This window comes from Papio anubis, chromosome X, assembly GCF_008728515.1.
Source record: "Papio anubis isolate 15944 chromosome X, Panubis1.0, whole genome shotgun sequence".
Taxonomy (NCBI): domain Eukaryota; kingdom Metazoa; phylum Chordata; class Mammalia; order Primates; family Cercopithecidae; genus Papio; species Papio anubis.
The window spans coordinates 35524634-35550178 of NC_044996.1; the positions used below are offsets into that span (position 1 = coordinate 35524634).

Here is a 25545-nt window from a genome sequence, read left to right on the forward strand (position 1 = left end):
TTCAGAGTAGGCAGTTATGCCTCCCCAAAATTATAAAGATAATATGAAATATATAGATATATGTGGATGTACAGGCAAATATCTAGTGTGAGAGAATATATATACATATATTCTTCAACACTTCGCTTTAAAGAAAACACATTAAGTTTAGGGAATAACTAGATAGGAATGAAAAGCAAGTGGGAATTAAAGTATCTAATCTCTAGCCCGTCCTAATTTTAATGATCTAGCAGGTAGAGAATCTGAGATATGCAAAGCACTAGGCAAGGAGCTGCAGGATTATAGGAAAAATTATCTTAATAATAATAATAGCTAATTATAGAGACCATATGTTGTGTGTGCACATGCATGTGTGTCACATAAATCTAGAAATCCTGAAAGTATGGTTCTTATCTTGAACGCTACATTTTCTGTTTATAAAAATAATAATGTTCAGAGTAAAATAAATGAACAAATGTTTTTAAAGCAAAAATAAAATTTCCTCATAACATATTCCCACCATCCAAGATAGGCACTCATTCATTCATTTATTCATTCATTCATTCATTCATTTATTGAGATGGAGTCTCACTCTGTCGGCCAGACTGGAGTACAGTGGCGCAATCTCGGCTCACTGCAAGCTCTACCTCCTGGGTTCACACCATTCTCCTGCCTCAGCCTCCCGAGTAGCTGGGACTACAGGCGCCCGCCACCATGCCTGGCTAATTTTTTGTAATTTTTTAGTAGAGACGGGGTTTCACCGTGTTAGCCAGGATGGTCTCAATCTCCTGACCTCATGATCTGCCCGCCTCGGCCTCCCAAAGTGCTAGGATTACAGGCGTGAGTCACCGCACCCGGCCTTTTCTCTTTTTTTGAGACAGGGTCGCACTCTGTCACCCATGCTGGAGTGCAGTGGCACGATCATAGCTCACTGTAACCCCAAACTCCTGGGTTTAAGCAATCCTCTTGCCTCAGACTCACAAGTAGCTAGGACTACAGGCACGCACCACCATGCCCAGCTAATTTTATTATTGTTATTATTTTAAGAGACAGGGGTCTGGCTATGTTGCCCAGCCTGGTCTCGAACTCCTGGGCTCACATGATCCTCCTACCTTAGCCTCCTGAGTCACTAGGATTACAGGTGTGAGCCAGTGTGCCCATCCAGCACTCTTAATATTATACACACATATATATATTATATATACACATATGTTATCAACATACAACATCCTTTGGGAATGTTGTTTTGAATATAACAATAATACTAATAGCTACATTTATTTAGTGCTTCTGTATGTGCTGGGCATTGTTCTTCATGCTTCAATGTCTTATTTTACTCATACCTTACAACAACAACCCTCTGAGGTCAGGACTATCATTATCTACATTTTACAGATGAAGAAAATGAGGCACAGAGCGATTAGGTAAGTACATTCACATATATCATATATGTATTACTTTACAAAAATAGGATCACACTTTGCATGCCATTTCATAATGTAAATTTTTTACCACTGTCAATAATAAATATAGATGTCAGCCGGGTGTGGTGGCTCACGTCTGTAATCCCAGCACTTTGGGAGGCTGAGGTGGGCAGATCATTTGAGGTCAGGAGTTCGAGACCAGCCTGGCCAACATGGCAAAATCCCATCTCTACTAAAAATACAAAAATTAACTGGGCATGGTAGTGCACTCCCAGCTACTAGGGAGGCTGAGGCAGGAGAACTGCTTGAACTCAGTGGGGGAAGGGTGCAGTGAGCAAAGATCGTGCAGCTGCACTCCCGCCTGGGCAACAGAGTGAGTGTGAGAGAGGAGGTGAGAGAAAGAAAGAAGAAGGAAAGAAAAAAGAGAAGAGAAGAGAAGAGAAGAGGCTGGGCGCAGTGGCTCACGCCTGTAATCCCAGCACTTTGGGAGGCCGAGGCAGGTGGATCACGAGGTCAGAAGATCAAGACTATCCTGGCTAACATGGTGAAACCCCATCTCTACTAAAAATACAAAACAAAATTAGCCGGGTGTGGTGGCGGGCGCCTGTAGTCCCAGCTACTCGGGAGGCTGAGGCAGGAGAATGGCATGAACCCGGGAGGCGGAACTTGCAGTGAGCTGAGATAGCCCCACTGCACTCCAGCCTGGGGGACAGAGCGAGACTCCATCTCAAAAAAAAAAAGAAAGAAAGAAAAAAGTCATTTTAAGGACTGCACAGTTTTCTGGTGTAAGAATGTATATATACATAGTTGCCCAAATCCTTACTTTTGAACATTTAGGTGAACTTTTTTAGGTGTTTTTGCTATTATAAACATCTTTGCAAGGCCCATTGATGTTCATGTTATTCTTCCAATGTTTACCAATGAGCAAAAGAGATCCCCCAAAAGTCAAACAGTCTGCCCAAGGTAACACAGATTGTCAGAAGAATTGCGGGGCCCTCTGGCACTGACTACTAAGCAATAGCTTTCTAGTCTCCTACCAGCCCCTTAAGGTATTTACATTCTAATACAATAGAGAAGCTATCAACAACTATTGTTAGGAGGCCTAATGAAATCAATCCTCTTTAAAATGAAAGTACTGACATCAATCCTGTCTAAAACCTAAGAACTAATGCACAGGCTGAAAAAATGCCTCCCCCCATCCTCATCCCTGGAACCTGCAAATGGTATATGGCCAAAGGGTCTTTACAGATGTGAAATAAATTGGCTGGGCATGGTGGTTCACGCCTATAATCCCAGCACTTTGGGAGGCTGAGGCAGGCAGATCACCTGAGGTCAGGAGTTCGAGACCCACCTGACCAACATGGAGAAACCCCGTCTCTACTAAAAATACAAAATTAGCCAGGCGTGATGGTGCATGCCTGTAATCCCAGCTACTCGGGAGGCTGAGGCAGAAGAATCGCTTGAACTCGAGAGGTGGTGGTTGCAGTGAGCTGAGATTATGCCATTGCACTTCAGCCTGGGCAACAAGAGCGAAACTCCATCTCAAAAAAAACAAAACAAAATGAAATAAATTAAGGATCTTGAGATGATGAGCACATCCTGGATTATTGGGGTGGACCCTAAATGCCATAACAAGTATCTCGACAAGAAAGAGGCTGCGGGAGATCTGAAACAGACCAAAGAGGAGGCAATGTGACCACAGAGGCAGAGATTGGAGTGATGCAACCACAAGCCAAGGAATGCTTATAGCTACCAGAGCTGAAAGAGGCAATAAATGATCCTTTCCTAAAATCTCCTGAAGGAGCGAGGCCTAATGATACTTATTTCAGACGTCTGGCCTCTAGATCTGTTAGAGAACAAACTTGTTTTAGGCCACCCAATTTATGGTAATTTGTTACAGCAGCCACAGCAAGCCAGTGCAACTAGTAAGAGGCTGTAAGGCTGCAGAAGGAGCAATTAGCTCCAAATATGGTGGCCATGGAGAAGATGGCCATTTGACCTAAGCCCCGAAGGACAGATAGGACTTCCTTTAGCAGGGAAGGGGTTATAAGGGCATCCCTGGATGAGGAGTCAGCATGCACAAAGGTATGTAGGTGAGAAACTATAGAATGTGTTTGAAAAAGTGTGATGGTTCAATGTGGCCAGACTACGGGGCAAAGGAAGGGATGTGGTGGGAGAAGAAACTTCAAAGGTGGGATGGGCCTTACTGGTGGACATGAAGGGCCATGAAGGCCCCTCTAGGAAATGTGGGTGTTTATGGCAACGTGAAGCCAGTGCAGACAGAGTTGGCATTTTTATGGTTTTGGGTATTTTGTTAATCTCCCCCACCCTCCCAAGAGGTAGCAGAATGGCACAGTTTCTAGATTTTCAAGACAATAACTTTTTGCTTACCATCAAGGTGGTCAACTCTGACTTGTTTCAGCCCTCAGGGATGTGTGGACAAAACTCTAGCCAACTTATTCGTATTAGTCTATTTTCATACTCCTAATAAAGAACTGTCCGAGACTGGGTAATTTATAAAGGAAAGAGGTTTAATTGACTCACAGTTCAGCATTGATGGGGAGGCCCCAGGAAACTTACAATCATGGTAGAAGGCAAAGGAGAAGCAGGCACCCTCTTCACAGGGTGGCAGGATGGAGTGAGTGCAGGCAGGGCAAAGGTCAGACGTTTATAAAACCATCAGATACACGTGAGACTCATTCACTATCACCAGAACAGCACATGGGAAACTGCCCCCATGGTCCAATTACCTCCACTTGTTCCCACCATTGACGTGGGGATTATGGGGATTACAATTCAAGATGAGATTTTTGGCTTGGGACACAGCCAAACCATATCATTATTTCTCCAGGGAGGGGGCAAGAAACATGAAGGTGGGGTAGGCCTACTCAACAGCACCTGGTAACAACTGGAAGGATGCTGCTGCTCCCCCACGAGGCCCACTCCAGGTGCTCTGAAGTGTGCCTGGCCTCTGCCAAATGATAACCCCAATGAAGCAAAATCATGATTAAACTGAGCTGCAAGAACTTTATTTGACTCTCATGCAAAAGGTTTCACTTTTGAAAGATCTACTAAGGGCCGGGCGCGGTGGCTCAAGCCTGTAATCCCAGCACTTTGGGAGGCCGAGATGGGCGGATCACGAGGTCAGGAGATCGAGACCATCCTGGCTAACACGGTGAAACCCCGTCTCTACTAAGAAATACAAAAAATAGCCGGGCGAGGTGGCGGGCGCCTGTAGTCCCAGCTACTCGGGAGGCTGAGGCCGGAGAATGGCGTGAACCCGGGAGGCGGAGCTTGCAGTGAGCTGAGATCCGGCCACTGCACTCCAGCCTGGGCTACAGAGCGAGACTCCGTCTCAAAAAAAAAAAAAAAAAAAAAAGAAAGATCTACTAAGTCAAAGGCCACTCTTTCCCAATTAAACCCAGCAGAAAAAAGCAGTGACATAAACTGGGCTCTGGGGTTATAATTACATAATTTCATAAACTTTTCATTTTTCTTTTAAATTTGAGACAAGGTCTCGCTCTGTCACCCAGGCTGGAGTACAATGGTGTACTCATAGTTCACCATAGCCTTGAAGTGGGTTCAAGTGATCCTCCTGCTTCAGCCTCCCGAGTAGCTGGAACCACAGGCGTGTGCCACCACACCTAGCTAACTCTTCATTCTGATTCCGTAATTCCAGATAGAACCTCCCCTTCTTTCAGATGGAACTAAATCCAAAGCCAGGACATTTTAGGGGACAACCTTGCCAGATGTGTAGCTCCACAACATTCCCTTGGCACCCAGGCCATTGGATTTCCAGAAAAGGCATCCAGCCATCACTAGCTCAGGCCTTTGGAATTTTCCATCCTTGGCTAAAGAAAAGGTTTAAAAAAAAATAAACACAGTGATGGCTCTGTGCCACAAAGCACACTTTTTAGCCAAACAGAGGAGAGAAAGAAGAGGTGAGAAAAAGATGAGAAGGGGAGAGAAGGAGTGTGGCCACAGTCAAAGAACAGTTCCCTGGGCATGGTAGAAGGGAGAAGCCAAGGGGCTGGATCAGGCAGCCAGATCCACAGAAGAGTTTCCTGGTAGGTGGCGGTGCAGAGGCGAACACCAGGAGCAGCAGTTGAGGAAAATCAGAATGAGGGGAAAGCAGCTAGAGAATAGTAGAAGGTGGAAAGGGAAAGACAGTAGCTTGCAAGAAAGAAAATGTAGTCAGTAAGAGGAAGCCAGTCCTAGTGGGGGCCGCTCTCATAGAAAGTCACAAGGGCTCAGAGTGGCAGCCTCTATGGCCACCATTCCTGTCAAGCAGGGTTTGCTGCCTTGAGAAACATGGGTCTGGCAGAGGCATGAGCTGTTGCTCCCCTTCTACCCTGGTAGAGGCTAGGATGGAAGAAAGGAGGGCAGGCAGACCTAGCACCTGAGTCCCTCTACCCTGGGCTCCCAACAGAAATCTGGCTGGGTATCTGATGGTCATGTGTCTCTGATCTCCATTGAAGTTGGAGAATGATGTTCCCTATGTTCCAACTATCCACCATGGCCTTGGACCTTTTACTCAGAGTTAGCAACTGCTAGATTATACCCGAGTTGACAGTGTATGTCTCCAGCCCTGAATAAATATTTCCCTTAATGGGGACAGAGCAGGCATCAGGCTGGGACTTGCGATTTCTTCACCATCTGAATCTAAAATATCGGCTGCACTCATTAAAATATTTGTTAAATATTTTTTTCAGAGGCCAGTCTTTGCTCTGTCCACCCGGGCTGGAGTGCCTTGGGATCTCAGCTCACTGCAAGCTCCGCCTCCCGGGTCCACTTGTTCTCCTGCCTCAGCCTCCGAGATGGCTAGGACTACAGGCGCCCGCCACCTCGCCCGGCCCCTAGTTTTTTGTATTTTTAGTAGAGGCAGGGGTTTCACCGTGTTAAGCCAGGATGGTCTCGATCTTCCACGGGCACCGTGATCCGCCGTCTCGGCCTCCCAAAGTGCTGGGATTACGGGCTTGAGCTACAGCGCCCGGCCATGCTCGTTAATATTTTAATCTCTGGTCTCTTGGTCTTTGTAATGGAAAAAAAATACCTTCCTTTTTGCCACCCAATCCTTCCAGTTTCCTGAGATTAGAAGCCTGGTCTTGCCTTCCACCATTCCCCCTACCTCCTTGTCCTAAGTAGGTTTGATCTGTTAAAAAGAAATCAGCGGAGCAGGGCATGGTGGCTCACGCTATAATCCCAGCATTTTGGGAGGCCAAGGCAGGTGGATTGTCTGAGCTCAGGAGTTCGTGACCAGCCTGGGCAACACAGTGAAACCCTGTCTCTACTAAAATACACGCACGGCGGCGTGCACCTATAGTCACAGCTACTCAGGAGGCTGAGGCAGGAGAATTGCTTGAATCCCGGAGGCAGTGGTTGCAGTGAGCCAAGATGGCGCCACTGCACTCCAGCCTGGGCGACAGAGTGAGACAGTGAGACTCCTTCTCAAAAAAAAAAAAAGAAAAAGAAAGAAATAAGCGGAAATAGATTCTCTGCTTCTCTTCAAGCAACAGTTCACAAGCATTTCCCTTGGGATTTGAGCATGCACTGAATGACGGTATCTGTCTTCTCCCTCAGTCAGGGGACCCATCTTCCACAGCTCAGCACAACTTTCTCTCTCTCTAGCTCACTCTCCAGCAACGCCCTCCTTTCTAGTTCCTTCTGCTGCATAACACAGCCCCAGAGGTTTCAGGGTTCCTAGGCGTCAACTCTGTCTTGAAGCTCGTTGACCTAACTTAGCACAGTACCCAGAGGCCTCAGTGAAGTTCAGCTGAGAGACAATAGAGAAAAGGAGAAACTCCAAAGCAGGAAGTAGTAAATCAGCAAAATAAAATAAGCCAGTTGAAGAGAATAAACCCACAATTTACAGAAAATGAACACCATTTTCTAAAAAAGACTTAAATAGTACTACAGTTAATATCCTTTCACATTTAATAAGTAGTAGATATTCATTGTAGATAAGTACATTCAAAAAATGGTATAACACAATCCCACTGAAAACATCTGAATATTTACCCTGAGATGGCTTATAAGGAGAATTGAAACTGTTTTCCTATTGGGGAGGAAAAAAAGAAAAAATAGAACATGAGAAAAGTGAAGATGGTGAATGTGTATTTTGTCTCTACAGATTTTCAAACAAAATCTGTGAGTTTCCCCAACCTTTTCTATAACGATTTTCAGTGCATTACAGCCAGGTCACTTAGCCAGAGACCTGAAAAAAGATAGGCTGGGCCTGGGAGAAATATGGCTGTGGCCAATTAGAACCAATGTAAAAATAGGAAATGCAATCCACATCTACGGTAGAGTGCTTCTTCAGGACAGCAAAGCTCTGTGCCATCAGACCCATCATGGACATCATACTGGCCAGTGTGAGGAGGGCTGATGCAAATGTGACCAGCCAGGAAACTTTCGTGGTATGTGTCTCTAAGATGGCAGTGACTAGATGTGGTAGAGAGGGGAAGTTTCCATTTTTCTTTTAATTGAAATCATTATGAAACCAGAAAGAACTCAGAGACATTTTCCAGTCCTTCCTTCTGCTTCTCCAATCATGCGTTTTAGAAAGCCATTTCTGGGAAGGGATTCTGTGATTACCTTGAAAATGCAGAAGGACCATGCCCAGTCTAACTTGACCTTGAGGCTGGGCAAAGCATCTCTTTACACAGGACATATGAGAGGCATCTTGGGACTTGTCGCCAAAGAGTTATTTTATGTGATGTGAAACCACTGCTTTCTCTTTTAAACACCTCCCCGCTGACCCCTTCGCCACACACATACGTCCACACACCCCCACACATCCCTACCTTTTTGCTCTTTTCTTTAACTGAAGGTGGAAAATTCCATAGGCCTGAGCTGGCTAAATGCCCACAAAATGTCTGGCCAGCTTGTATCCTAAAACACCTCAAGTCTGAAAGCAGTGCCCACCATAAGAACTCCAGGCTCAGGGAGTCCTGTGTGGGTAAAGACATTTAGTTATGAAGAATTTAAGAAAACATGCAAATTGAAATTGCAGACTGCAGACCTGTATTGCTTTCTTTCAGCCAAAATTCGCAAAAGGGATTGTGCTTCCTCATTTGAATTCTATCAAGACTTCTGCACCTGGCTGTTTGCCAGATCCCTGTTCCTCCTCCACCGTAATGTCAGGACCTGTGTTGGGAACCCATCTGACCCCAGGATTCCATCATTCCTCAAACTTGGGTGACATCTTGCATGATAGGCAGAGTAATGGTTCCTCAATGATGGTCCCATCTTAATCTGTGGAACTTACCTGGCAAAGAGGACTTTGCAGGCATGATTAAATTAAGGGTTTGGAGACGGGGCAATTATCCTAGATTACCAAGGTGGAACCAAGGTCCTTATAAGTCAAAGAGGGAGGCAAGAGAGTTGGTGTCAGAGAAGGAGATATAATGACAGAAGCAGTGTGAGACTGATAGGATGTGAGAAAGACTCGACCAGTCATTGTTGGTTTGAGGATGGAGGAAGGGGCCATGAGCCAAGGAATGTAGACATCCTCTAGAAGCTGGAAGAGACCAGGCAATGGATTCTCCCCTACAGCTTCTGGAGGAAGTGAGGCTTTTTGGACACCTTGGCTTTAGCTCAGTGAAACAATTTTGGCCTTCTGATCTCTAGAACTGGAATAAATCTGTGTTAAGATACTAAGTTTGTGGCAATTTGTTACAGTGGCAATAGGAAACTAACAGACCATAAAGCTAGTCCAGTCCTCAACGGGGCCACTTGCTGGACTGCATCATCCCAGGCACTTTGCCTCCTTTGAGTTCTCTAAGCAGAAACTCACCCCTCCAGGCCAAGTGCAGTGGCTCACGCCTATAATCCCAGCACTTTGGGAGGCCGAGGCAGGTGGAACACTTGAGGTCAGGAGTTCGGGACCAGCCTGACCAACATGGTAAAACCCCGTCTCTACTAAAAATACAAAAAATTAGCCAGGAGTGGTGGTGCACACCTGTAGTCCCAGCTACTCGGGAGGCTGAGGCAGGAGAAGCACTTGAACACGGGAGGCAGAGGTTTCAGTGAGCCGAGATTGCGCCACTGCACTCCAGCCTGGGAAGACTGTCTCCAGAAAAAAAAAAAAAAAAGAAAGAGAGAAACTCACCCCTTCAATCCACAGTTCCACTGTGCTGGGTTCAGTCATATGGTCCTGGTGAGGGTAAGGCATCCCTCCTCAGGAAGGCCAGCAACAAGACAAGAACTCACTCCTAGAGGAACTGAGCCATTAGCCAGAAAACTGAGGCAGGGGGTTAGCTATGGACAGGCTAGGGGAGCCCAGACAGAGATATAGTGAGTGAGACCATGACACAAGGGGGCAAGGAAGAAGACCCAAATCCAGTGACCGGAAATGGATTCTAAAGGCAGGGCAGAACCAGCAGCCTATGGACTTGAAGAACCTGGGCTCTGAGTATGAGACTCCCGGATGTCTCTGAGCCGGGGGCAGTACTGAGCAAAGGAAGCAGGGCAGGCAGGGAGAGGGAGCTGGGTTTGTTATTACAGAACTGAAGCGAGAAGCCTTATGGAATTTTCTTCTGGCTCTCCCGATGAGAATTCTGCCAGATCATTTGGAAGGGACAGACGGAGGCCAAGTTCCCTTGCAAGTGGTCATGTCGGTCACTAGGAGTAGAGGAGCAAGTCTCCCCAGGGTCAAGTTAGCAGGGAGGGCTTTCTTTGCTCCACAAGCTGTAGAGCATGCCATAAACACTCGGCTGGACACAACGAGAGCTACTGGCCCCTGTGAGCTTTCAAATAACGATTCAGTTCCATGTATGCACCGGTTGATTTAGAACCTTCTTGGACTTAAGTTCTTTCTTGGTGGGAAGGTAGGTACCTTGGAAGGTGGCATTCCCTCCTTCAGATCTCTAGGAAACTATTTAATGTACTGAAGCATTAGGAACGTGTTCACCTATGAAAGTAAACTGGCCATGCCAACAGCACTCTTCCATTCACACCATGAACACTGTGACAACAGGCCCTGCGAGGAATAAAGCTGGCAGTTTCTCAAGTGGGAAAACTAAACTATTAATATAAAAGGCATGGAGAGAAATATATATGTTGTTATTTTTGGACAGCACTCACCCCCTTGAAAAAAAAATCATAAAAACAGTTCCATGAAAATGATCCCAGGTACTTCTGCAGAGCCAGTGTTCTGGATATTTTTTTTCCATATAGTTATTCAAATAGCAAAGTAAGGAAGAATGGCCAATTGCAAACAGTTCTCAAAATCCTTAGGCTTACTTTGGCAAGGAGAAATCTATACTGATCTTGCCCACATTTCTCAATAACAACCCCATCCCTCTTTTTTTTTTTTTTTTTTTTTTTTTTTTTGCCCTCACCTCCTACTTTCCCACTAAGAAGACCTAAGCTTGTTTAGAAATAAACACTGTTTCCCAGTAGAGCGAGATCATCACCAAAACCACATAGAAAGAGCTTCCTCCACCTGATCGACTGTGGAATCTGGCATCCCTCTAGTGCTCCTTCACATGGTTACTCCAAAGGAATCAGGACACCTGGAGTTTATTACCTGCTCTGTCATTTCATTAATATAAATAACCCATGGCCTGCCTCACTGAAAACCATGCCTCTGTTTCCCCACTTACAAAGAGGGGTGATGACTATGTGATATGTGTTTAGTAGTGACCTGTAGACCTATGAGGTCACAGATAGATATAACAGCATTTTTAACTCTTCTTAAGATTTCGGCTATAAAAAATCTCAAGGTCTTGTCATCATTTAAAAAATGGGCTGGGCACGGTGGCTCATGCCTGTAATTCCAGCACCTTGGGAGGCCATGGTGGATGGATCACCTGAGGTCAGGAGTTCGAGACCAGCGTGGCCAACATGGTGAAACCCCGTCTCTACTAAAAATACAAAAATTAGCCGGGCACGGTGATGGGCTCCTGTAATCCCAGCTACTTGGGAGGCTGAAGCAGGAGGATCGCTTGAACGCAGGAGGTGGAGGTTGCAGTAAGCTGTGACTGCACCACTGTACTCCAGCCTGGGTGACAGAGCAAGACTCTGTCTCCAGGGGAAAAAAAAAAAAAAAAAAGAAGTCTTATACAAAAGAATTCCCCAGCCTTCTGACACACTTCACCGAAACACTTCAAATAAAGATGTTCTGTCTCAGAGACTTGGAAGAACACTTGACTTCTCAGTTAAATCTTACCCAGTAAAATATTTCCAGTCATTAGGGAAAGCAATGCGATGGGAAAGCTGAAGTATCAGAATATCTTCTAACATTTCTTAGCAGCTTGAAACATATACACAATCCAACAGAAGTCAAAAAAGGCAAAAGCACATAACTTCCCATGAACAATAAACTCAATAGGCAATAAAAGTGGAGAAGAATGGCAGGAAATCATTAATAGCAAATTTAGGCACGATTGTGCAAGGCTGTACACAGACAAAGGATGAACCACGTGGAGCTGGAGCAGTCGGCATGTTTTCCACTGTATTGACTCTGCTAGGAACCAGTGCGCAGTATTCTTTTTATTTTTTTGTAGAGATGGGGGTCTCACTCTGTTGCCCAGGCTGGTCTTGAACTCCTGGCCTCAAACAATCCTCCTACCTCAGTCTGCCAAAATGCTGGGATTTTAGGCACTAGCCATCATGCCCAGCCACACACTATCCTTAACAGAACTTATCCTGCTACCAAATTGAAATTGCCAGAATAGCCCAATATAAAGGCATAATTTCTCAAGAGAGCTTTAAGTTTTAAAGTTTCCTATTAAAAAGTATGTTTCTGAAATATAATTTTTTTGTTCTGTTTTTTTTCAGACAGTCTCACTCTGTCACCCAGGCTGGAGTGCAGTGGCATGATCTCAGCTCACTGCAACCTCTGCCTCCCAGGTTCAAGCGATTCTCATGCCTCAGCCTCCCAAGTAGCTGGGATTACAGGCGTGCACCACCATGCCCAGCTAATTTTTATATTTTTGGTAGAGACAGGGTTTCACCATGTTGGCCAGGCTGGTCTCAAACTCCTGACCTCAAGTGATCCACCCGCCTCGGCCTCCCAAAGTGCTGGGATTACAGGTGTGAGCCAAAGCGCTCAGCCCCAAAATAGAATTTTAAAAATGTATTTGAATTTCAATATTCACTTTACTATTAAATGTGAGGATTAAGAGTGAAACTGATATCAATAAAGGTTTTTGGGTTTTTGGGTTTTTTTGTTTGTTTTGTTTTGTTTTGTTTTGAGACAGCGTCTCAGTCTGCCACCCAAGTTGGAGTACAGTGGCACAATCAAGGCTCACTACAGCCTCGAACTCCTGGGCTGAAGGAATCCTCCCACTTCAGTCTCTCAGGTAGCTGGACTACATGCATGTGCCACCATGCCTGGCTCATTTTTGTTTTAATTCTGTAAAGGTGGGGGTCTCCCTGTATTTCCCAGGCTGGCCTGGAACTCCCAGGCTCAAGCAATCCTCCCAGCTCAGCCTCCCAAAGGGCTGGGATTACAGGTGTAAGCTAACGTGCCTGGCGTCAGTGAAGGTTTGAAAGGGAAAGGTAGGCATATCCAAGCTCTGTTTTTCCACACAGATCTCAATTCTCTTCTATTCACCCCTTTGCATAAATCACACTGAACAGGCTGGCATAAAGGTAAGTGCTTCTGCCAAAGGCCACAGGTACAGTTTCCCTAGTCTGGAGAGCCTTCTGGCCCAGGCACAGGACAGAGCGCTTCTCCCCACTTGAGGACCAGCCTTCCCACTCACTCATTAAACTGGTGTGAAGGTGGAAAATGCCAAAAACCCAGAACCCTTGCTCCCATCCACTACGCTTTTCGGTATGACTAAGTCAGACTGGAACGGGTATTGGCAAGAACCTCCTGCAGAGGGGTCTGCCAGCTTGTTCTTCCACGAAGGGTATGATTCTTGGCTCAGCCATGTGGCTCACCCCTTTGGGGCATCATCTGGAGCAAGAAATTAAAGCAAGGGTATCTGCTTCCTCTCTTCCAGTTAACTTTTCTGTCTGCTGACTTGTAATACATACACAAAAGACGTCTCTTGCCCACCATAAAGCCTGGGGATGATAATGCGAGCCAGCAGTCACCAGTACTTAACAATTGCCAAACCCCGCTCGAAGTGCTTTCAATATTATACATTAATACTATAATAACTCATTCAAGGCTGGGCATGGTATCTCACGCCTGTAATCCCAGCACTTTGGGAGTCCGAGGCAAGCAGATCATTTGAGGTCAGGAGTTCGAGACCAACCTGATCAACATGGTGAAACCCTGTCTCTATACTAAAAACACAAAAATTAGCCGGACAGTGGTGGTGCACACCTGTAGTCCCAGCTACTAGGGAGGTTGAGGTAGAAGGATCGCTTTGAACCCAGAAGGCGGAGGTTACAGTGAACCAAGTTTGTGTCCCTGCACTCCAGCCTGGGTGACAGAGAGAGACCCTGTTTCAAAAAACAAAACAAAACAAACAAACAAAAATAACTCATTCAAGCCTTTCAACAAGCTCCTGAGGGGGTTACCACTGCCCAGGAAGGTTAAATAATTGGCCCAAGGTCATCTGCGGCTGAACTATGAACCTGGGCAGCATGCTTCCGGAGCCTACTCTCTTAACCACTGCTCTGAAGCACAAGCTTACAGGCAATGGCAGCTAACTGAGGCTGTCTCTTTGCTCCATTCAAGCTACTGCTCTGGGAGCGTCCAGGGTGGGGTCCTGCAAGGAATCAAAAAGGCATCTGGCTGTAGGCTGATATAAATGGCAGGCTAATGTTACCCACCAACTCCTCTGCATGTCTGATAAAAATTAAACCAAGAGGTGTAAATCTCAAAGAGAAACGTATTCTAAGTACCCTTAGGATTTACAGAAAAGAAGAAATGGCTCGCGCTATACCCTCATGTAGTTTTGGCCTCCCCTTCCATGACAAACAAATTCTTTAAAAAGACTAATAAACTTTCAACATGCCTTGCTGACAGTTCTACAGCTCAAGAGAAAGCACAATCAGGTGAATTACTCCTCTGAACTGAACAGCAAGGGTGGTTCTTGAAGTGGAGCATGGGAAAGTAGCAACCACTGCTTGCAATCCACAGAGGTCAAGTAAGAGAATGCCAAGATGAGTTAGTTACACAGGCACACTATATAGGAATTTCTCAGCCTGTTAGACATTACCATTTGCTCTCCACTTTCCATAAAAAGCCGGGGAAGCGGAGCAGGGTCTGTGGTCAAATAAATGTGGGAAATGCCACAGACAATGTTCATTAGTAAAGGCCTATTTAACCTTGTCAAACCCAAAAAGGACAAAAGTCTTGAAAAATGTTAAGGATCTCAAGAGAGAGCACTGGGGGTTGGGGTGGGGGTCGGAGATGGGGTGAAGACTGGGAAACCACTGACCACTGGCCTCCTATCTGGCTTCTATCTCCTCTAGGTTATTTGCATACCTCTAGTCTCCCTTAAAAGCAGGAACTATCCTATTAACTTCTTCCTGAGCACCTGAGCAGGAAGTCAACCCCTCATTGACCCCCTCCTCCTCTAGGGCAACTGCTGCTCAGACCCACCCCAGAGTGCGATCTGCCCAAGGAGTGAACTCACTTCCCATCCCCATTCTAACTGGAAGTCTGGGGCTGGCCTCCAGATCATTTCTCCACACCCTGCCTCCCACTTCCCTAATCACCCCCAAAGGTGCAAACCTCTTCAATCAGCTAATCTCACCTACAATCTCATCTCCGTCCACTCAGCCCTGGCCTTTTCCTGGCTCTTCCTCTCCTTCCTGAACCCACTTGGAACACTTCCCACCTCTGCCCTCAAGAACCCTAGTCCGTTGCCAAAAGACAACCTTATATGCTCAGCCACCGTCTTGCTTAACTGTAACCTGGCTTTGCCCTGACAACCCTCTCAAATAGAAGTTGCTCATTTTCTTTTCCCTTCCCCTATCAACAAACTTGCTTTTCCTTCAGTTCACCCAAGCTGAGAAACCTCAAAATTATCTTGACTCCACCTCCGCTCTTCCTGTTTCTTCCTCCCCCTTCTCCTTCCCTTTTAAGAATCACCAAATCCTGTTGATTTTCTCAGCACAGTATTTCTTATGTCTTCTCCCTTATCTCCATTGTAATTGCCTCAGTTAAAAGCCTTTGTTCGCCTGGCACAGTGGCTCAGGCCTATAATCCGGGCACTTTGGGAGGCCGAGGTGGGTGGATCACCTGAGGGCAGGAGTTCGAGACCAGCCTGGCCAACATGGTAAAACCCTGCCTCTACTAAAAATACAAAAATTATCTGGGACGTGGTGGCACGCACCTGTAATCCCAGCTACTTGGGAGGCTGAGGCAGGAGAATCACTTGAACCCAGGAGGCAGAGGTTGCAGTGAGCCAAGATCGTGCCATTGCAAACCAGCCTGGGGACAAGAGTGAAACTCCATCTCAAAAAAAAAAAAGCCTTTGTTATCTCTCTCCAGAACTATATTAACTGTATTTTAAGTCATTTCCTGGCCTCCAGGCTCTTCTCCCAACAATGAGTCTATCGTACCCAAGGTTGGCAGTGTATTTTCACAAAACACCTAAGAATCTACTGCACTCCAGGCACTGTGTGAGGGGCTAGGCTGGGAATAAAAATGCATACACAGCCCCTGGCTTCTTGGCTCACACCCAGAATTGATACAAAACATTGCCCCCTCCCCAACTATATTCAGTGGCAGATCCTTCTGGAATACTGTTTAGTTTTTTTTCACCAGATCTCTTTTTTTAACCTTCATGAATCACTTATACATTAGAAACTTTCCATATGTTACCTTCGTTATTCCCAAGAACTCCACAAGGGAAGTACTACTATTTATCCCCATTTCACAGATAAGGAAAATGAGACCAGGTTACTTGCCTCTGTTCACAATTCAGGCAGGTGACAGATGTTGGATTCAAGACCAGATCTGATCCTCTAGCTTATGCTCTGTCTCTCACATCTTAAAGTAGGACACAGAAAACTTGGAAAAGAGCCCAAACAGGATGACCATGATATGCAGAATCTTGAAAGCAAGTCATGAGGGGAACAAAGGAAAGAAATGAAGCCTCTTTGGCCTTGTGAAGAGTGAATTTAAAAATGACATGGTGGCTGTCTCTAAATATTTGAGAGGTTGTTATGCGAAAGAGGAAGGAAGCAATCATGTGTGGCTCCAACAGCAGAGCTAGGTCTAGCCCATGGTGAAATTTACACAGTAAATTTCGACCCAAGAACCTTTTCTAACATAGCCCTCTAACAGGCAGGGGTGTTTAAGGAGAAGCTACATAATCATTTGTCAGGGGTGGGTGGAAAGGACATTCCTGCCTTGAGTGGACAAATGGTCTAGATGAGTGTTTCTGGGCACATAAGAATTACCTGGGGTCATTTAAAAGAATACAGATGCAGGCCCCACCCCAGACGTAGCAAAACAGAATCTTGGGGGATGGAGACTGTATTGCAAGAATCACATATGAGGAAGTAAGTCTGTAAGAAGATTCATTCAAGCCTCAATAGAAGAACTATGAAAGGCCAATCAACATGAAAAACTGTTCAACTTTAAGGGTAATCAAAGAAATGCAAATTAGAACAGTGATGTACCATTTATTTCCTATCAAACTGCAAAAAAATTTTAAAATACTACTAACAAGCGTTGGCATGGGAGAGAGAAAATGAACACCCTCACACTCTCCTGGTAAAAAAATAAACTGAAGCTACTTTCTGTAGAGCAATTTAACAGTACATAAGAGGAATTTTTAATACTAAAAATGTATACAGTGTAATCTTTGAGCAAGCAAGTCCACCGCTAGAATTTATCCTAAGGGAACAATCTGGCAATTTTGAAAATGCCTTCTCAAAGACATTCACTCAGGTACTGATGGTAATGCTCTATATCTGCACTGTCCAATATAGTAGCCACTAGCCACATGTGGCTATTGAGCACTTGAACTGTGGCAAGTGAAATTTGGAAACTGATTATTATTATTATTTTTTTTTGAGTCGGAGTCTTGCTCTGTCGCCTAGGCTGGAGTGCAGTGATGGGATCTCAGATCACTGCAACCTCTACCTCCTGGGTTCAAGCAATTCTCCTGCCTCAGCCTCCTGAATAGCTGGGACTACAGGCACGCACCATGACACTTGGCTAATTTTTGTATTTTTTTTACGTAGAGACGGGGTTGTGTCATGTTGGCCAGGCTGGTCTCGAACTCCTGTCCTCAGGTGATATGCCTGCCTAAGCCTCCCAAAGTACAGAGATTATAGGCGTGAGCCACCACACCTGGGTATGATTACTTTTAATTAATTTAAATTTAAAAGTAAAGAAAGACATATAGCTATTTACCTTTATAGTTCATGTTTATAACAGCACAAAATTAGAAAAATTATCAAAATATCAAACAATAAATGATAATTACCTGTGATACACCCATAATTAAAATTTAGGCAGTCATTAAATATGATTATATAGATTTGTATTTATTGACGTCAAAAAATGTTAATAAAATACTGATAAATGAAAAAAAAATTATTTAAAGGTTGTGCGGCCAAGGGAAGTGGCTCATGCCTGTAATCCCAGCACTTTGAAAGGCCGAGGTGGGTGGATCACGAGCTCAAGAGATAGAGACCATCCTGGCTATCACGGTGAAACCCCGTCTCTACTAAAAATACAAAAAAATTAGCCGGGTGAGGTGGCGGGCGCCTGTAGTCCCAGCTACTCGGGAGGCTGAGGCAGGAGAATGGCGTGAACCCGAGAGGTGGAGTTTGCAGTGAGCGGAGATCACCACTGCACTCCAGTCTGGGCAACAGAGGGAGCCTCCGTCTAAAAAAAAAAAAAAAAGCAATGAAAGCTTAAATAACAAAGGTTCACTGACGATTAGAATAGAAAAAGACTCAATCCAGAGAATTTTTTAACATGTTAGTCTTAGAAAACAAATTTTCCTACTTGGTACTTAAACAAGGGTTCAGCAAGGAGGCCTCTCTGGCTTCACAGCAACCTGCACCGGTCTTTTGTACAGATCCTGGTGGACTGGCTTGCTCTGGGCCCTACTAACCTCCAGTAGCGAGACTATTTTATGTTTAGGTGCCAATACTCTGGTTAACTTTCCTGACCCTCAGTTTATTTAGAGCTTAGTTCACTGAGAGCCTCTGAACTGGAAAGGCTTGGTCAAGAAGCCCAAGTTGAAACCGGCTTTTATTCTGTATTGTTCTCACCTCCTTACAGATGAGGCTGTGGGTTTTGTCCTATATTACCTACTTTCCACAAATTCCCTTGGGAAGAGTGAGCAGAGGAGTGGTTCCGTTTTCAGTGCTTCCCTAAATGCAAACATAACAAACATTCCATGCTAAAGTAGTTGTGAGCAGCGGGTTGCGGGAGTCAACAGCTGCAGACGCTTTTCAGCCATTCTCAGCTTCTGGAGAGCTTTTCTCTACTGCAGCTATTGAACGAAATCTGGCTGATGCCAGCCAGGGGACGCTGCGTGCATTACGGCGCCTGCAAGGGCTACAACCCCTAATATCTAGCAACTCTTTCCCGATCCTTTGGCGCACAAGGAATTGAGGGTAAGCTCAGCAGTAAACAGTATTTAAACAGCTACTAGGCGACTCTTCCAGGCTGATAAAGTGGCTTCTCTAAAGGGCAGCCATCATACAACATGTTTAGCAAAATGCCTTTGTTCCCCTGCGGCACCAGTAGCTACATCCTGAATTACAACAAAGTCAATTTAAAAATTTAAAACTCTGCATTTTAAACATGTATATATGTAAACACTTCTCTCTCAATCACAGACACTCTCAGGTTATAATGTTTCTCCCCAATCCCCTCTTGAGAAATCTCTCAATGATGATTCTGTAATTATCCCTTTCCCTGGGTTAAAACTGACCTTCGTAAAAATGCTGAACTTACAGGAAAATGCAGTAACAGTGGTACAGTCTCTCTGTCTGCTTTATTATGTAGTTAGTTAATACATTCGTGGAAGTACTAATAACTGAGTAACAGTTTGAATGTGCAACAACATGCTATATATATAGCCCAGGCCCAGCCTTCTGAATTTTTCGAACAGTGAGGAAAACTGAATGAAATTAGCAATGGGCCAATAAGGGTGTAATCCTAAAATCCTTAAAAAAAAAAAAAAAAAAAAACCTAAACAGGAAATATTGTATATTTGTACAGCTTGGTGGGTTTTCCACGTTCTAACAAGAGATACACCAGAGGAAAGCTTGACTTGCTGCGGTAATGGCTCTATCTCATATTGAAGCCCCAACGTGAGTATCTTGGGTTTATAGCACAAGTGTAAATCCTACCTCAGCTGTCCCTTAAAAGAATCAGAAGTTATGGCAGCAGCTGCAACATGGTCCCCTCACTCTCCAGCCACTCGTGGTTTTACTAACTTTGGTTAACAGCTCTTTGTGAGAGAGAGTCATTTAGGAGCATACACTCCACGTAAGAACTATTTCCTTATTTTTTCATTGACTAAACTGCTTACAAATAGCATTCGCTAAGGCTCTATGAAGAATCTAAAGTTGATTTGTGTGCATAATCTGGGTGTCCTATTGACAAAGACATTCCCATACACACAACCAACCCAGATTGTAACTAATGAAAACAAATGAAGAAAAAGATCATTTGCATTCTCATAATTATAGAGCATCTAGCATTGTATCTGGCACATTGTAAGGGCTCAATAGATATTCATTGAGTTAGATTACTAGAATCTGTTCTGCCTCACTCCCAAAATCTCAATGTTTCACATACTAGAGTAATGAGTAAATATTCCTCTGCATTGCCTGGTGTAAATGGTAAAAATCAATGGCCTTGGTCCCAAGTAAGCTGGGCTGACAAGGGAACCATGGCCACTGCCAGTGTCTCCTAGAAGAGACTTCTGCCAGTAACAGTTTTTTTCTGCTTTGCCATAGAATCAATGGTTAGGAAGGAGCCGCTGAATCTGCAATGCACAAAATTCTTTTGAAAACCTAAAAACATGGGAAAGAACGCTAATGTTAACTTTTTGCTGCTAGGGTGGCAGGTCAAGCGCTGATCAAATCCCAGTGGAAGTTTTCTTAGTCCCATTTATTCTCTTGAGAAATCTGTCTACCTACGACTTTCTTCGCGTGTTGTGGTAGAAGGCCGCCAACCCTGCTCAAGGAAGTTTTATTGTTGTTGTTGTTGTTTTGTTTTTGTTTTTTCCTCCTAATTTAGGAAAGTGTTCTCTGCTAGGTAGATTGAATCACTTGTTAACAATCGCCCAAGATGAGAGCCCTGGTATAAATGCTCTGCACACACAGCTTGCCTTCCTCTCTTAACTGGCTGTGGTGACAGGCAAGGCTCCAATCTGACCTCAACAGGTCCTCACTCCAAAATCAGACTGAAACACACAATAAGCCAAGTCCATTAAAATAACATTAAAGGTCTGGATTTAGCCCCACTAAACAGCAGAATTAAACTTTCAAGGGTCCAGCCACAATAAAGAGATTTCTTTAAAGTCATTTAGGGTTGCACAGTTGTAGCTATTAGGGATCAGATCTTTATCTCAAAGGTACATAGTTTACCTTTGATTCTCCTCCAGAACTCCCACCAATGTCAACTTTCTCCACTGTTGGGATCAAGCCCCTGGCCTCCCTTTAATGTTGGGTTTTATTGCTGATTCTACAAGATCAACAGAAAAATTACAAGGAAAAGCTGTGAAGTTCCCTTCCGATGACAAGTTGTTTTAACAAAAAGAGCCCTCTCTTAAACGGTGAAACTTAAACACAGTAAACGACTTGCTGTAAAATGGAGCTGAGGGAGACAAAAACAAACAAAAACAAAAACAACAACAAAAAACAAAGTAACAAAACAAACACAAATTAATCAGTCCGATATCTTATTCAGGGTTTGTTCGCTTGTCCAGGAAACTGGCAACGAGTGTCTTGAAAACAAGAGAAGGGGCAAGTGCCCGTTAGCACCCTTTCGCCTTTCTCCGGAGTCAGACAATCCGGGTAAGGCTGAGGGTGCTCTGGGAGGGTTCCCAGGGAGTCAGCGCGCTTTCGAATCCCCATCCCCCAGTACCGAGCTGTGGAGCTCTGACCCCAGGTCCTCCATCCCTGGACTGACACACCCAGTCTCCCCCCAAATCCCCACGGCATCTTCCCCTTGCCTCTGGAGCGCTCGCGGGTCCCCGAGGGACACCCTCTCCCTGCGGTAGATGACCCCGCGCCCACTCTGTCGCGGAACCCCGTTGTTTCTAATGCCCTCCCTCCGCAGCAGCACCCCTTCAAAACCCATCGCCACCCTCTCTCTCCCCAGTTGCAGGAGGAAGTCGCTCTGCTTCCTCTGTTCTCACCGCCCGCCCGAGCTTGGGCGCCCGGGGCTTTCTGGGTGGGGTTCTTTTTTGTGTACACGGTGTGTGTGTGTGTGCGCGCGCGAGAGTGTGTGTGCCAAACGCTCATCGCATCCTTCCGCCTAGGCTGCCTCAGGTGCTTGCAGGAGGCGATCGGGATCTCGTTCTGCCCCTATCCCCGGCTCTTTGTGCGGAGTCCAGAGCAGCGTGAGGTCAGCTCTTTAGCTCACACCCCCGGCCCCGACACCGGGTGGGAGCCCCCGCCTCCCCCTCCGCCTCCTCCGCAGCCGTCCGAGCCCGGCTTTGATAGTCCGCTTCCATCCCGGCGCACGCCTCCGCCGTGCCGGGCGGCCGGAGCGCTGTCAGCGGGCGCCTGGGACTCGGACCCCGGCCGGCGGCTACCGGTGCGAAAACTTACTGGAGCGGAGAAAGAGAGCGCGCGGCGCACCGGGCGGCCGCACTGGCGCCGTTCCTGCCCCTTCCCGCGTCGCTCCCGCCTGGAGCGCGTCCCCCGGGATGCCCCGTCCCCCGGCCACTCACCAGCACCACGGAGCCCCGCACGGCCTCAGACACGCTCTGCCGGAGCTCAGCCGCCGTGCCAGGCTTGCTGAGCCGTTTGGTGAATTTGCGCACTTCGGCCATGGCAGCGGCAGCGGGCGAGTCTCGGCGGGCTGGCCGACCTCGGCTGGCGGACGAGCGGGCGGACTCACTGCCCCGGCCCGCGGCGGCCGCGGCCGCTGCTGCTCCCTCTGTTTACTCGCCGGCCGGCCAGCCACATCGCAGCTCGGCGGCGGCGCGGCTCACGCTGCTCCTCCCTCCCACCTCCCACCCGCTGCTCCTCCCTCGTTCTCTCCTTCCCTCCTTTTCTCGCTCGCTTCGCCCGCTCGCTGTCCTGCCCCACCGCGTCGGCGGCGGCAGCTCCCTCCCCTAGAGGGCCCGAGCTCCGATCGCCACCAGCCGAAGCAGGAGGGTGTGTCCGATGGGGAAGGGTGTGTAGAGGGGGAGGGAGAACTGGAGGTGGGGGTGAGGGTCACGAGGGAAGAGGGGGGAAGTGGCTACCGCTCGGGCTCCGCCCGCAGCTGATGTTGCTGGTGCAGCCGCATCCGGGAGGGGAGATCTGGGCTGCTGCTTTTTTTTCCGCTTGAGTGGGGCGGGCGGGGCGGGGTGGGGTGGGGGAACAGAGAGGGGTGATGAAATGTCTCCAAGAGTGGGGCGTGCTCTACCCTAGTGCTCCTCTCCCGCCTCGAAGCTGCAATGCCCGCAGGAGGGCTGGAGAACTCTCATGTCCCCCCACCCCGCAAGCCCCCAGGGCCCAGGCGGCTAGGGGCTGGAAAACAACGTGGAGCAGCCGCCTTTTGTGTGCTCTGTGGGGAAGGGTCGCACCAATGTCGAAGGACATAGAGCGGCTTTCCAGCGTGAGCGGCTCGCCTGGGTCCCCCTCCTCGCCCACACCGTTTTCCTACTCAGTTAGTTCACCTAACTAGGGGCAACACTGGGGAGAGAGCATGCTTCTGGAAATGGGAACTTATTGTGGCGGCACCCCTCGCTCCGTGCCCCACGGGGGAGAGCTGGATGGTGGGGCCTGAGCCTGTGGCAGGTGGTTCCTAGGTCAGCACTGACTGCGCCAGGAGTGGGGTGGGGGTGGGGTGGCATTAGGAAGGCCATCTCCCTGGGTTTGGAGGACTTACCAATCTTCTAGTAGCTTTTACAAGTGCCCTGCACTCACCTCTCCATTTCCTATTCATCTCCTTACCCTTTTCAGCTTCCAAGAAATTGTTTTTCCAAGAATCAAAGAACATCTCATAACAGGGTATAAAAGGAACATGCTTAAGACAGAAATAGGGACGTGAATCTTGAAGTACTAGTGACCCTGTCAGACCTCCTGAAGTGCAGAGTGAAAGGCTCCACTGATGATGGCAGTTTTCTATCTGGTTATTTCATTTGTTGAGAGTTTGGAAATGGCCCTCAGTCTGGGGGATGGAGCAGCCCTTCTGAAAGCAGTCCTACCACCACCCATAGGGCACTTTCCCCACCCTCAGAGACCAAACAGTCTTTTAGGAGACTTTATTATGGAAACAAGCGCATGCGTGGTGATGGTTTCTTTGAACCCAGAAAAGGCCAAGTGTCTTCGCAGTAAGCCTATTTCAGTCATCACATCAGTCTCAATAAAGCATATGTGGAGGCTCCTAGAGGGCCTGGGACCTGGAAGTCCTCTAAAGACATTCTGTCACAAATCTTAGTTTTGCACAGTATGTGTAAAATTTGTTAATTGTTGCATGTAGGCAGATCTCCAAGAATTCATACCCTCTATTCCATAAATGCCTGTGTGGCTCATGCTGTTTGTTACTGCCACAATAGCTATAACGCTTTTTGCTTGCGAAGAGAGCCCAGATTCACTTCAGGTATAGGGCAGAGCCACAGGGTTTGGGGAAGGCAGGCCCAACTCCAGGTGATGAATCATGACTGATGAAAAAACCATGATAAGCTCCCTCTTATTGACTAGTGGGATGGTCTAGACTCCCACTCAGTTTGGGCCAAGGAGATATAAGAGGGAAGTGTGAGAGGAGGGTTCCTGGGAAAGTTTTTCTACCTTAATAAAAAAAAATAAAAAGGAGAGAGGCCCAGGCCCCACTTTCTTCCTGAGAGGGATGTTTGCTTGCAATGCTTTGGCCCTTGGCAGCCATATTGCAACCATGAGGCAAGGCCAAGACAATCTCAGAGAAGCCAATCCAGAATCCAGACAGCATTGAACTGTTGAACCAGGCCTGATACTGCCTACCTCTGAGTTCCTTTTTATGTAAGAAAAATAACCCCCTGCAATTTATGCCACTTTTAGATGAATATTCTGTTACTTTCAGGCAAAAGCATTCTTAGTACTACGAGCTCTATGGTAGCCACTGAAGGTGCATCACATTAAACAAGACAGGCAAGGTCCCTCCTCTTTTGGAGCTCAATGTGAGCGCAACGAAATGAACATGTTAATTTCAGAAAGATAAATGCTATGCAGAGAATTAAGGTGAGTTGATAGAGAGTAACTGGAGTTGGGGACCTAGTTTAAAATAGATGATCAAGAAAAGCTTCTTTGAGGAGGTAAACACTGAGCTGAGTCTTGAAGAAAAAGAAGCAATCAGCGGAGTAGAGCATTCCAGGCTACAGGAATGCCAGGAACAAAGGCCTAGAGATGGGAGCAGACTTAATATGTTCAAAGACCAAAAAGAGGCCAGTGTGGCTGGAGCATAGAAGGAAGAGGAGTGGTACAAGATAGAGTAGGAGAAGTAAGCAATTTTTGCAGAGTCTTGTGAGCCATGGGAAACATATGTCACACTGATGGTGCACAAACACCATCTGGCCATTGTGCAGGCTCTATGCTCATTCTTGAGATTGTAGATTTCACTTCTTCTGGTTTAAGACTTCTATTTAAGTACATAAACATTGAGCATGGTGCTACGCACTGAGGGAGAATGCAGTATGAATTAAAGACACTATTTCCTTCTGGGAAAAAAAAAAGAAAGTCTAGTACAGAATGTATTTATGGTACAAGGTAGTATGTGATACAGACCATACTCAAGGTAAAGAGGCAGGAAGGGCCAAGCGCGGTGGCTCACGCCTATAATCCCAGCACTTTGGGAGGCTGAGGTGGGTGGATCGCCTGAGATCAGGAGTTCAAGACCAGCCTGACCAACATGGTGAAACCCCGTCTCTACTGAAAATACAAAAATTAGCCGGGCGTGGTGGCAGGCGCCTGTAATCCCAACTGCTTGGGAAGCTGAGGCAGGAGAATTGCTTGAACTCGGGAGGCAGAGATTTCACTGAGCCAAGATTGCACCATTGCACTCCAGCCTGGGCAAGAAGAGTGAGACTCCGTCTCAAAAAAGATTAAAAAAAAAAAA

At 46.5% G+C, this 25545-nt stretch overlaps 1 protein-coding gene across 4 annotated transcripts in view; it reads right to left on the reverse strand.

Annotated features, from left to right (window-relative positions):
• Positions 1–22643, reverse strand: part of DOCK11 (dedicator of cytokinesis 11) — a 189428-nt gene extending 166785 nt beyond the window's left edge. Inside the window, exon 1 of one of the 4 annotated variants that reach the window (XM_021932583.2) lies at positions 22196–22643. In XM_021932583.2, coding sequence (XP_021788275.1) covers positions 22196–22297 — 102 coding nt within the window. In that variant the 5' untranslated portion in view covers positions 22298–22643. Of the gene's footprint in view, positions 1–20885; positions 20909–22195 lie in introns of those variants that run through there. The other 3 variants (XM_021932581.2, XM_021932582.2, XM_021932584.2) reach the window with 3 other exon arrangements.
• Positions 22644–25545: the final 2902 nt, after the last annotated feature.